This window comes from Pseudochaenichthys georgianus, chromosome 16 (assembly GCF_902827115.2).
Source record: "Pseudochaenichthys georgianus chromosome 16, fPseGeo1.2, whole genome shotgun sequence".
In the NCBI taxonomy this organism is placed as follows: Eukaryota; Metazoa; Chordata; class Actinopteri; order Perciformes; family Channichthyidae; genus Pseudochaenichthys; species Pseudochaenichthys georgianus.
Genome location: NC_047518.2, coordinates 34,041,651 through 34,054,268, shown reverse-complemented (window position 1 = coordinate 34,054,268; position 12,618 = coordinate 34,041,651). Strand labels below are relative to the sequence as shown.

At 40.6% G+C, this 12,618-nt stretch overlaps 1 protein-coding gene across 2 annotated transcripts; it reads left to right on the top strand.

The window, feature by feature from the left end:
• The first annotated feature begins 1,058 nt into the window (after positions 1 to 1,058).
• Positions 1,059 to 10,692, top strand: LOC117460677 (myelin-associated glycoprotein-like). Of its 2 annotated transcripts, none has more exons than XM_071205947.1 (9): positions 1,059 to 1,354; positions 2,669 to 2,920; positions 3,005 to 3,266; positions 6,334 to 6,585; positions 6,670 to 6,930; positions 8,445 to 8,741; positions 8,843 to 8,933; positions 9,155 to 9,224; positions 10,477 to 10,692. In XM_071205947.1, exons 3-9 carry the CDS (start codon positions 3,128 to 3,130, stop codon positions 10,510 to 10,512), a joined length of 1,146 nt encoding a protein of 381 aa, XP_071062048.1. In that variant the 5' UTR covers positions 1,059 to 1,354; positions 2,669 to 2,920; positions 3,005 to 3,127; the 3' UTR covers positions 10,513 to 10,692. The 2 variants fall into 2 exon arrangements, with proteins under 2 accessions (XP_071062048.1, XP_071062049.1); XM_071205948.1 differs by lacking the exon at positions 1,059 to 1,354 and adding an exon at positions 1,719 to 1,922.
• Positions 10,693 to 12,618: the final 1,926 nt, after the last annotated feature.

Here is a 12,618-nt window from a genome sequence, read left to right as displayed (position 1 = left end):
GCAGCATGGCTCGCTGCTTAAGCCGGCTGTTTTTTTTTTTACTATAATAAACAGCAGGGCCCACTATTCAATCTGTCTCAGACGTACCTCCTACTCACGGTCGTAATGAGCCCACGGGGGCCATTATTACGCCTCATGTGGACAGCATTTAAATAGTCATATGAAAATGTTTCATATGTTATGATTTTCTATATTTACAGTGTAAACAACGTGGTTTGTTAAGTTGAGTGTAAGGCCTGTAATGGTTTATGGGTGTCACTGATAAGAGAAGAGACAGTTTCTTCCCTCACAGCAGTACACAGGGAGGCGGGCTTCTGACTTAAGGAGAAACACACTGAGGCCCCAAAAAGGTGGTTATGTCATAGCCGAGAATAATATTTTGCAAGTCCTGCACACTCGAGGTCATGAACTTTTGTTACATAAGTCTGGGAAGGTGTGTCTTATGGTCATGTTCAGTCCTGTACATCAGAGGCCATGCCCAGTTTCCACAAATATGGGTATGGAGGAGGTGTCTTTAGGTTTTTATATCCTGTTTTTTGAGCATAAAGACACTGGCGGAGAGGCAGCAAACGAGAGAGAGGGGGGGGGGGAGGTTCCCCTGGTATACTCTCTCCTTGGAGAGCTGGGTTTTTGCTCTCGGTAAGGTTCTCTCAAACTTGGTAAATATCTCTCGAATTTCTTTGTTGAAAGCTGAGTGAATTTCTTTGTGGAATGAATTGATGTTTGTTGAAAGTTAGTACGCTGCCACCTGTGAGGAAAGGTCCTCCGAATTCATGCGGGACTAGTTGAAGTATACGAATGTCGAAATGAGAAAATGAACTGATTTGTTGAATGAAAGTTGGAATGTGCCTTTTATTATCACCGGTCATTTATGAGGAAATGCTTCTAAATTCTATCGGGAGATTTTAAATGTCACAACTGAATTGGGCAGTTGAAGTTACAATTTATGGTAATAAATGTAAAACTGTGAATTAAAGTTTCATATTATAACATGATCATCACTTTACACATCTTTTGGTTTCCCTCTTGTCATGTACTTTTTTTTTTTACTCCTCAGTTTCACTGGACCAACCTACCATAACTCCACCTACACTGGAGGTAGAAGAGGGGGCTCTGGTGACGCTGAACTGCACGGCTGTAGCTCCGTGTCCCATCCTTCCCCCAGATCTGACTTGGACCCCCAGGATAGGTGACATTGAGGAGAAACAGGAATCTGAATCCATGGTCTCAGTTATGAACTTCACCTCTTCTTACCTCCACAATGGACAGAATTTTTCGTGCACCGCTCTCTACAAACCACAAGCTGGCAACACCGACCCTCGGTTTGAAAAGTTTATGACCCTCCATGTTCTGTGTGAGTATGTTTCAGGCCTTTTCTTGTTGCTGAGTAGGATGTTGATTTAGTTCACATTTAATCATTCCCTTCATTTGATATAATGTGATGTTATGAAATGTTCCTCTTGGGACTCTGCAGAGTATTTGGATCAAGGTGTGTTTACTAAAACGGCAGACTTGATTATCTAGTGGGAAAAAAGGGGACACTAAACCAAAGTCATTTATGTGCTGACTTGAGTTTATTTTTATTTTTATTATTTAAAGGTCACATATCATGCAAAAAGCACTTTCATATGTCTTTATAGGTCACCATGCAATATTTAGGCAATAGCATAGGTCTCAGATATAACAAACATGTCTAAAATACCAAACAGATCACCCATGCTAGCCATGCCTCATATCCCTCTATTTCACTTCCTGTTACTAAAGAAAAAGAGGGGGCATAGCTTATGCCTGCTCATGCGGGACCCGGCAGATACTTTCTAAAATAAATGCCGCGTTGATGAAACGCCAAAACCACATCAAGGATTATTTCTGAAACATTATAGACAAGGATAAGGCTTTCTCTCTTGCTGGTTTACCACAAGGTGAGTTCCTTTTGATTCTGAAAGCAACTTTCTGATAGGGTTAAATAACGTCATACCTGATGGCAAGTCTAGATCAGCTCATTGTACAGTAGCTCCGTTTTTCAGAGATCTGCACACGGAGGAAAAGAGAGAGGGTTTTATTTTCTGACACTTTGTGAGTTCCCTGATATGCCCGGGATGAGATATTTATGTATAAAATACATCAGAGAGAGAGAGAGAGAGAAGGAGAGAGAGAGAGACAGAGAGAGAGAGCAGGTTTTTTATTTTATTCAAGGACTCAGAATCAGCACTTCTCTAACAGGGCTGACATAGAGGGGTATGGCTAGAATGGGTGATCTGTTTGGTATTTTGAGCAAAACACTTCATAGACATGTTTTTTATGAGACAAATAATATATATGCTTAACATAGTATAATAGGAGACCTCTAAAGAGGTTTTCCACATTCTCCCAAAAGTTGGTAAGACTTGTATTGATTCATGAAGCCATCATAATGCTTTAATATGAACAACCTTGGTAGTGCACACAATAGGGTGTTTTGTACATTGGCATGCAGTATATCTTTTTTGACAAGTGCTATATGAGAACATTACTTTCACTTCCACATTTGTCTGTGAAAAATGTAACTACAGCCAGAAGCTGGTTAGCGTAGCACAGCACAAAGACTGGCAACAAGTGGGAAAACTAGCCTGGCTCTGTCTAACGGTAACACAAAACAGCTTACTAGATTTTCAGTCATCTCTTCCAGATCCTCCAAAGAACACATCAGTCAGCTACTCTGCTACAGTGCAAGAGGGCAGCTTGTTGAATCTGACCTGCGACGGCAATGCCAATCCAGCTGTGTACACTTGGTACAAAGTGAATGGAGGTCAGGTGACCGATGTGGGTTCGGGGAAAAGGTTTTCAACCACTGTGTCAGAAGTTGACAAACAATTTTACTGTAAAATCAGTAACAGATACGGGACCCAGAACTCATCCATAACTCAGATAGACGTACAATGTAAGTCTGATTGAAAAACAGTCACACAGAGGATAAATATTGACTGGCAACATTTTAAAAGATATTTATTTTTGTTTTACTTAGTTCCTCCCAAGGAAACTACAATAATCACTCAGCATAAAGGTCCACTTTTGGAGGGCAGCTCGGTTTCCCTGCTTTGCAAAAGCCGGGCCAACCCACCTGTGACCAACTACACCTGGTACAAAGATGATTGAAGAGGAAAAGGAGGCTGGATCAAGTTTGGTTTTAAACAATGTCGAACCAAGCAGCAGTGGTGACTACTACTGTGCAGCAAAAAATGAGCATGGGGACCAAAATTCAACACTGATTCGGCTGGACATTCAGTGTAAGTTGATTTTCACAGTAAAGACATTGATTTACACTGTCAAGTTCAACAGACTGAATATGGCTCTACTGTATATCCAGCTGTGGTCACCCAAACATGGTCTCTGAGGCCAAGAGTGACAGTCACAGGGCAACACCACAGTGTCTGGACTGTGGACAGTAACACATTGTCACATTACGTGACAACCTCAAAATAATTTCTATGTTAGTCATCCGTCATGACACATGAGTGAGTTCTGTTGATCACCCACGTGTTCCTGTGTGTTAAAGGTCACCTATTATGCAAAATGCACTTTTTAATGTCTTTTATACATAAATATGTTTCCCCGGTGTGTAAGGAGACTGAAATGTGGGCTGGCTTTATATTGAACTCCTGGCAACGTCCCGCCTACGTCCCAACCTACATTCCCCATATACAGTCGGCTTGCTGTGTGTCTGTGTATTCAGCAGGATGTCTACGGGAGGGACTTAGAGTAAAGTTGTTATATATATATATATATATATATATATTAGGGCTGTCAAGTTAACACGTTAATAACGCGTTAACGCAAAAAAAAATTAACGCCACTAATTATTTTAACGCGATTAACGCATGTGTATTTTTTGTCCTCGGCCGCCCCGTAGTTTCAGAGCGCATCGAGTTTAAAATACCATCTACAAGCTGATGCTGCTGACAGCCCCGCTCCTGCTGCCCGCTTGTGGCAGACCACACTTCCACGCTCACCGGCAGGCACCGACTGGCCATCGGGAGGACCGGGAGGGTGTGTGTATGTGTGGCCCGAGCGAGCGAGAGAGAGACCTTACGTGCATTGTTGTTGTTAGCATCTGGTGCTAGCTAGCTGCGCTAACGGATATAAGGAGCTGTTTAAATGAAAACAGAGGAGCGCTCTATCCACACAACTGCGCCGAGCACTTGACTTTATGCAGGAAGCCAGACAGCGGGACATTGTAGGAGAAGTCAGCACACTCATGATTGCAGCAACATGATTGCAGCGTCCAGGCAGCTCCCGTTCGAGCATATGCCTTGAGTTGCACAGAGCTCCAACGATCCAACACACACACGCACACACACACACACGCACCATTTGTATTGTATGAGAGAGGTTCCAGGTTGAATTGAGGCGAATATTTGTAATGTTCAGAGGTTGTTGTGTTTAATATTCATGAGAATATTTGTCATTGTTCAAATGATAATACACATTAGCATAAAGCATATTTGTCCACTCATATGTTGATAAGAGTATTAAAAACTTGAAAAATATTCCTCTAAGGTACATTTAGAACAGATCAAAAATGTGCGATTAACTTGCGATTAATCGCGATTAACTATGGACAATCATGCGATTAATCGCGATTAAATATTTTAATCGACTGAGAGCCCTAATATATATATATTGGGCACTGTTCTAGCGGTAAACACTGAATAAAGAACATGTCAAGCTATGTGCTGTATACATCAGAAAGTTAAAATGTGTGACGTATTTTGGAAGTACAGTAATATGATCTGTGTTTACATTAGCAAGCATCGCCCAATAACAAAATAACACTCAGAGCTAATGCTGTACTGGAGAGAATATGTGTAAAGAAGCCGGATATAAAAGGTACCGTCCTTGAGGTAAACGCGCAAGAGAGAAAGCGTTTGAGCTCCATACTGTTTCAGAAATATTGCCTAATGTAGTTTGGAACATAATATGGCGTTTAATCAAGGCAGCGTTCAGCTGAGTTTCTGCGGTTACACGGCCTTCTCTTCACAGAGCTCACCGCTTGCATGCAGACGCTCCGAAGGGGCGTGGCCAGAGCTGCTCGGTTACATTTAAAGGGCCAGACCCAGAATCAGCACTTTTGCAACAGGGTTGAAATAGGCCCCATAATATATTTTTCAAATATTGCATTACGGGTGAGCTTTAAATCAAGTGAGGATGCTGTGATTCTTGAAGCATTGGTGGTAAGCAAGACAGTTGCACGCCAACGGGCCTAAATCCTTAACTTAAAACCAAGACATTATTTGTTATTTTGAAGTGACTGACATAGCATGAACTAGTAACATCAGCTACACACTATCCTTTTCAGATCTCCCTAAGAACACCTCGGTGTCTGTTGACCCCTCTGGTCCGTTGCAGGACGGCAGCCATGCCTCATATCCCTCTATTTCACTTCCTGTTACTAAAAAAAAAGAGGGGGCAGAGCTTATGCCTGCTCATGCAGGACCCGGCAGATACTGTCTAAAATAAATGCCGCGTTGATGAAACGCCAAAACCACATCAAGGATTATTTCTGAAACATTATAGACAAGGATAAGGCTTTCTCTCTTGCTGGTTTACCACAAGGTGAGTTCCTTTTGATTCTGAAAGCAACTTTCTGATAGGGTTAAATAACGTCATACCTGATGGCAAGTCTAGATCAGCTCATTGTACAGTAGCTCCGTTTTTCAGAGATCTGCACACGGAGGAAAAGAGAGAGGGTTTTATTTTCTGACACTTTGTGAGTTCCCTGATATGCCCGGGATGAGATATTTATGTATAAAATACATCAGAGAGAGAGAGAGAGAAGGAGAGAGAGAGAGACAGAGAGAGAGCAGGTTTTTTATTTTATTCAAGGACTCAGAATCAGCACTTCTCTAACAGGGCTGACATAGAGGGGTATGGCTAGAATGGGTGATCTGTTTGGTATTTTGAGCAAAACACTTCATAGACATGTTTTTTATGAGACAAATAATATATATGCTTAACATAGTATAATAGGAGACCTCTAAAGAGGTTTTCCACATTCTCCCAAAAGTTGGTAAGACTTGTATTGATTCATGAAGCCATCATAATGCTTTAATATGAACAACCTTGGTAGTGCACACAATAGGGTGTTTTGTACATTGGCATGCAGTATATCTTTTTTGACAAGTGCTATATGAGAACATTACTTTCACTTCCACATTTGTCTGTGAAAAATGTAACTACAGCCAGAAGCTGGTTAGCGTAGCACAGCACAAAGACTGGCAACAAGTGGGAAAACTAGCCTGGCTCTGTCTAACGGTAACAAAAACAGCTTACTAGATTTTCAGTCATCTCTTCCAGATCCTCCAAAGAACACATCAGTCAGCTACTCTGCTACAGTGCAAGAGGGCAGCTTGTTGAATCTGACCTGCGACGGCAATGCCAATCCAGCTGTGTACACTTGGTACAAAGTGAATGGAGGTCAGGTGACCGATGTGGGTTCGGGGAAAAGGTTTTCAACCACTGTGTCAGAAGTTGACAAACAATTTTACTGTAAAGTCAGTAACAGATACGGGACCCAGAACTCATCCATCACTCAGATAGACGTACAATGTAAGTCTGATTGAAAAACAGTCACACAGAGGATAAATATTGACTGGCAACATTTTAAAAGATATTTATTTTTGTTTTACTTAGTTCCTCCCAAGGAAACTACAATAATCACTCAGCATAAAGGTCCACTTTTGGAGGGCAGCTCGGTTTCCCTGCTTTGCAAAAGCCGGGCCAACCCACCTGTGACCAACTACACCTGGTACAAAGATGATGAAGAGGAAAAGGAGGCTGGATCAAGTTTGGTTTTAAACAATGTCGAACCAAGCAGCAGTGGTGACTACTACTGTGCAGCAAAAAATGAGCATGGGGACCAAAATTCAACACTGATTCGGCTGGACATTCAGTGTAAGTTGATTTTCACAGTAAAGACATTGATTTACACTGTCAAGTTCAACAGACTGAATATGGCTCTACTGTATATCCAGCTGTGGTCACCCAAACATGGTCTCTGAGGCCAAGAGTGACAGTCACAGGGCAACACCACAGTGTCTGGACTGTGGACAGTAACACATTGTCACATTACGTGACAACCTCAAAATAATTTCTATGTTAGTCATCCGTCATGACACATGAGTGAGTTCTGTTGATCACCCACGTGTTCCTGTGTGTTAAAGGTCACCTATTATGCAAAATGCACTTTTTAATGTCTTTTATACATAAATATGTTTCCCCGGTGTGTAAGGAGACTGAAATGTGGGCTGGCTTTATATTGAACTCCTGGCAACGTCCCGCCTACGTCCCAACCTACATTCCCCATATACAGTCGGCTTGCTGTGTGTCTGTGTATTCAGCAGGATGTCTACGGGAGGGACTTAGAGTAAAGTTGTTATATATATATTGGGCACTGTTCTAGCGGTAAACACTGAATAAAGAACATGTCAAGCTATGTGCTGTATACATCAGAAAGTTCAAATGTGTGACGTATTTTGGAAGTACAGTAATATGGTCTGTGTTTACATTAGCAAGCATCGCCCAATAACAAAATAACACTCAGAGCTAATGCTGTACTGGAGAGAATATGTGTAAAGAAGCCGGATATAAAAGGTACCGTCCTTGAGGTAAACACGCAAGAGAGAAAGCGTTTGAGCTCCATACTGTTTCAGAAATATTGCCTAATGTAGTTTGGAACATAATATGGCATTTAATCGAGGCAGCGTTCAGCTGAGTTTCTGCGGTTACACAGCCTTCTCTTCACAGAGTTCACCGCTTGCATGCAGACGCTCGGAAGGGGCGTGGCCAGAGCTGCTCGGTTACATTTAAAGGGCCAGACCCAGAATCAGCACTTTTGCAACAGGGTTGAAATAGGCCCCATAATATATTTTTCAAATATTGCATTACGGGTGAGCTTTAAATCAAGTGAGGATGCTGTGATTCTTGAAGCATTGGTGGTAAGCAAGACAGTTGCACGCCAACGGGCCTAAATCCTTAACTTAAAACCAAGACATTATTTGTTATTTTGAAGTGACTGACATAGCATGAACTAGTAACATCAGCTACACACTATCCTTTTCAGATCTCCCTAAGAACACCTCGGTGTCTGTTGACCCCCTCTGGTCCGGTGCAGGACGGCAGCTCTGTAACTCTGACCTGCACAAGCATTGCCAATCCAGCAGCAGTGAACTTCACCTGGTTCAGAGCGGCTAGAAGAGAGGAGAAGGTGATGGGCTCTGAGAGAGACCTCACCTTCAATGTGACTAAACTCTCAGAAGATCAGTATTACTGTGAAGCTCTGAATGTCCACGGACCTGGCACCTCAGAGCGTGTCAGCTTTGACGTCACATGTGAGATTGATACACTTTTTTAATTAGAGGCAATCCTTGGTTTCCATTAAACAAAATCAAATTATTTCTTTGTCTCAGTTCCTCCAGAGATCCTGTCTTCTTCCCGTTGCATCAAGATTTCATCCATGATCCGATGTTCCTGCTACAGCCAGGGGAACCCGCCTCCCTCCCTGGTTTGGAAGTTGGCCGGAGAGCCTGTCAATCACTCTGCTGCCATCCCAATCAGGGAAGAGTCCCTGGGGAACGTGGGCATGAAGAGCATCATCACCCTGTACGATCTGGACGAAGACACGCTCTCTCTAGTCTGCCTCAGCATCAACTCACTGGGCTTTGACAGTTTTGCATTTAACATGTCGCTTAGAAAAACTGAGCAAGGTAGAGGAATTGCGAGATGGTGAATTTGTATTCCTTTGGTTTTTCTGCATAGTCTGCCTCTCTGGTTTTAATGATCAATGTGTTTTGTGGGGACTTTTCAGGCTTCCACTCGTTGTCTTTTGGGATCGGTTTTGTAGTGGCAGCTCTGGGGATGCTGCTGGTGTGTGTACCGCTGCTGATAATCTACTACCGGTGAGAGACAACCTTTTCTTTCAAAGCTTGTTTAAAAAAATTGTAAACACATTTTGAGGGTGTCATCAGGGGTGTAACTTCACTGGTGACCAGGCTGGCAGAACATTTAATCAGTGCAGCCATGGCCACCTCAGAACATTGCTAAATATCACCATGAAATGAAAGACTTTAATATAAAATTATAATAAATGACTCGATATTGTTGTGTGTGTTACTTTTAGGAAAGGAAAAGTCATCTCTTCCTCGGACAAGGGAAAGGCGGAGACATGCAACCCTGTAGTTACTGATGTGGTGAGTTCATGTTTTGCACATATCGGCAGATGCATTAAAACAGGAAGCTTCACTTACCCAACAAAATGTACTTTTTGCTTTTAAAACAGGGGTGAAAGTTGTCTCAAAAAGTCCTTATATACTATGTCACAAAGGCATTGTATGGTATATTTAAAAACTTATATTTTTAAAACTCATGATATAGTATGTTCTACAAAGTCATTGTCATCTATATAATGCCTTCAAAAGTATTTGTTTTGTATGCCATGACAACATTTAAAAAATAATCAGAGTCAGTAATCAGTAAAGCATGCAGAACAAAGTGCTTTAGAACATGGTTCGTATGAATAAAAACTGAAATATAATGCAAAGATAATAAAAAAATAAGAAGGTAGTAAAAGAGATGCAAGTGAACGTATATAAAAAGCTAACATAACAAATTAAACCTAATTAATAATCATACCAATCATAATAATAGAAAAAAGAGCACCAAAGGTCATAAGTCCAACTTAAGTTTGTGGAAATTCCCATAAGAATGTAAGAAGTTGCAGTATAGTATGTTATAAAAGTATTTCAGAATAGAGTGGTGCAGTGACGCGTTGTAAAACCCGGAAGTAAGCTGCGCATGGGTACCTTCCGGTTCCCTCGACAAAAAAGCAATGCAGTTTCTTCATAGCATTTTGGACAATAGCTCGAAATAAGGTCTGTGGTTGACACACATTTAAGAGACGGATCACGTTTTGTTCAGTTCAACGTTTTTTTTATCAAAAATCAAATCGATAGATTTATGATTCAAAAATTATAAAAGTAGGGTAGACATGTGGAGATTATCCGACTGAACATAACGTGATCCGTCTCTTAAATGTGTGTAGCCTAAGTTTCCTGTCCCTTGCTGACAGGAGTGGCACCCAGTGTTGTCTTCTGCTGCTGTCGCCCATCTGCATCAAGGTTCGACGTGTTGTGCGCTCAGAGATGGTCTTCAGCATACCTTGGTTGTAACGAGTAGTTATTTGAGTTACTGTTGGCTTTCCATCATCTTTAACCAGCTGGGCCATTCTCCTCTGACCTCTGGCATCAACAAGGCATATTTTCGCCCAGGGAACTGGATTTTTTTTTTCCCGGACCATTCTCTGTAAACCATACAGATTGATTTGCGTGAAAATCCCAGTAGATCAGCAGTTTTTGAAATACTAATGGCAGCAACCATACCACATTCAAAGTCACTTAAATCACCTTTCCTCCCCATTCTGATGATCTGTTTGAACTTCAACAGGTCGTCTTGACCATGTCTACATCCCAAATGCTTTGAGCTGCTGCTTTGTAATTGTCTGATTAGATATTTGTGTTACAAAGCAGTTGAACAGGTGTAACTAATACATTGGCTAGTGAGTGCAACCTTTTATTCTGCTTCTGGGAATGTAATGACAGAATTTAGCAGGAGTAACAAGAGAAGATTGAAATGAACTATTGTTATAAAAGATTTATTTTATGTTATGTTTATGTTATAATAATAATAATAATAAAGCTTTATTCATATATCGCTTTTCATAGAGCAGGTGCAACTGAAAGTGCTTTACCAAATGGCACACAAAACAAATGATGTATGTGGATTTAGCCGTAGAGAGAGTGTCCTTGTAATGAAGAATGTGGTTATTGTACATTTCTTTTTGAATAACAAGTCCCGTTTTTTTGAAGAGGTTTTCCAATCAATAGCCTTTAGCTTTTAGTTGACAAATATGTCCATATCCTGCATATTTGTTTTCATAAATTACATTTGAATGAATTACGTTTTTTGAAAATGTATATGTGTTTTATATGCAAACAACTGAAGGCATACATTGTCATGAATGCACTATTAAATGTTTATTCATAAAAAGCTTGTTCTAATTTGCTCTTTTTTTATTTAAACCTGTATTGCCAACCTGTTAAGCCAGAGAGACCCCGGTACCGGGGCCCTCCTGCAACATCTTGCAGGAAACAGTGTCTGAGGGCATGTTCATTTAATAAACTATGAATGTTTTATATCCATGTAACGGGCAGAAACTCATCTAACTGATCATTTTTATTTATTTTCAACAAAAAAAAACACAATGCTAACGCTGAGCCTCTGAATTAGCAACGAGCGAAAAATGCTAACAGATGACTGCACCGAAATTCACTCACAAAACCTTATTATTTGTCTTTGCTGCACATCCAACCCATCGTTTCAAATCGTCAGGTGACACAGAATCGAGGGGTATCCTCATTATCACTCAATTATACGAACTCTCGGAGATAATAACAAGAACAGACATCAAAACATATGGCGCTAGGTAGCTAAAAACACTAACATGGCTCACCTGTGTCGTAGTCTGGTCAAAAGTGGTCTTCAATGGCATTAAAACGATAAAAACAACCCCCATTTCCACCCAAATCACCTCAGAGGTGGAGTATTTTTGCTAAACCTCTCTAAAAATGTCAAATGTCACTTGTTTTGCATCAATGTTGATACAGGGTACTTAGTCTACCTTACCATCATCCAAGGGTAGTTTCACTATAAATACAAAATAATTTTTGGACGGACACTATAATTTACAGTTTTTTTACTATTTTCAATCTGAATTTTCTTTAAAATAAAAAACATCGATATTGATTCTGACTTTTCTACATCCAACTCACAGGTTTATCATTACTTTGAGAACAAATATTATTAATTTAACCCTTTTAGAAGGGAATATAGGCTATGGTCATTTGTTCTGGGAATGTCATTTTCGAGCCTGAGACCTGAAAATCAGGCTCAGGGCTAAACTGGTTAATAATAACAATGGCACACTAATTTCTGCATTTTCTTTGATTCATATTTAGCTATTTTGCAATGTGCTATTTAGGCTCTTGCACATACAGTAGGTTGTAAATAGTTGCATAATGTCCAGTCCTCCCTATTTTTAGTTATGCTTATTGTCGTCTCAAGATATGTGTCAGTTTTACTGAGTTTTCTCTCTCCCTGCGTCCACTTAAAATCAATCGAACACCATGACACAATTTCATCTGATTAATGATACAAACCTAGAGGATATTATACGACATCTGAAATCCTCCCCCTACTGCCTTGATATTATAACAACAGGCTTTTTCACAAATGTTTTTCATTGCATGGCCTCTCAGATCTACTTCAGTAAACAAGTCTCTTCACTTTGGTGTATTTCCTCAGGCCCTGAAAACTGCAGTCATTAAACCGCTCTTTAAAAATAATAACCTATAGACACTTCAGTAATGACTGTTTCGATGTGTTCCAGACAGGCTTTCGTCTGCAACACAGGACTGAGACTGCTCTTGTTGAGGTCTTCAATGACATCCACTTAAACACAGACCATGGCAGAACTTCAGAACAGTCTCATAATACACACATGCACACAGAAGGATTCACACTTGTATT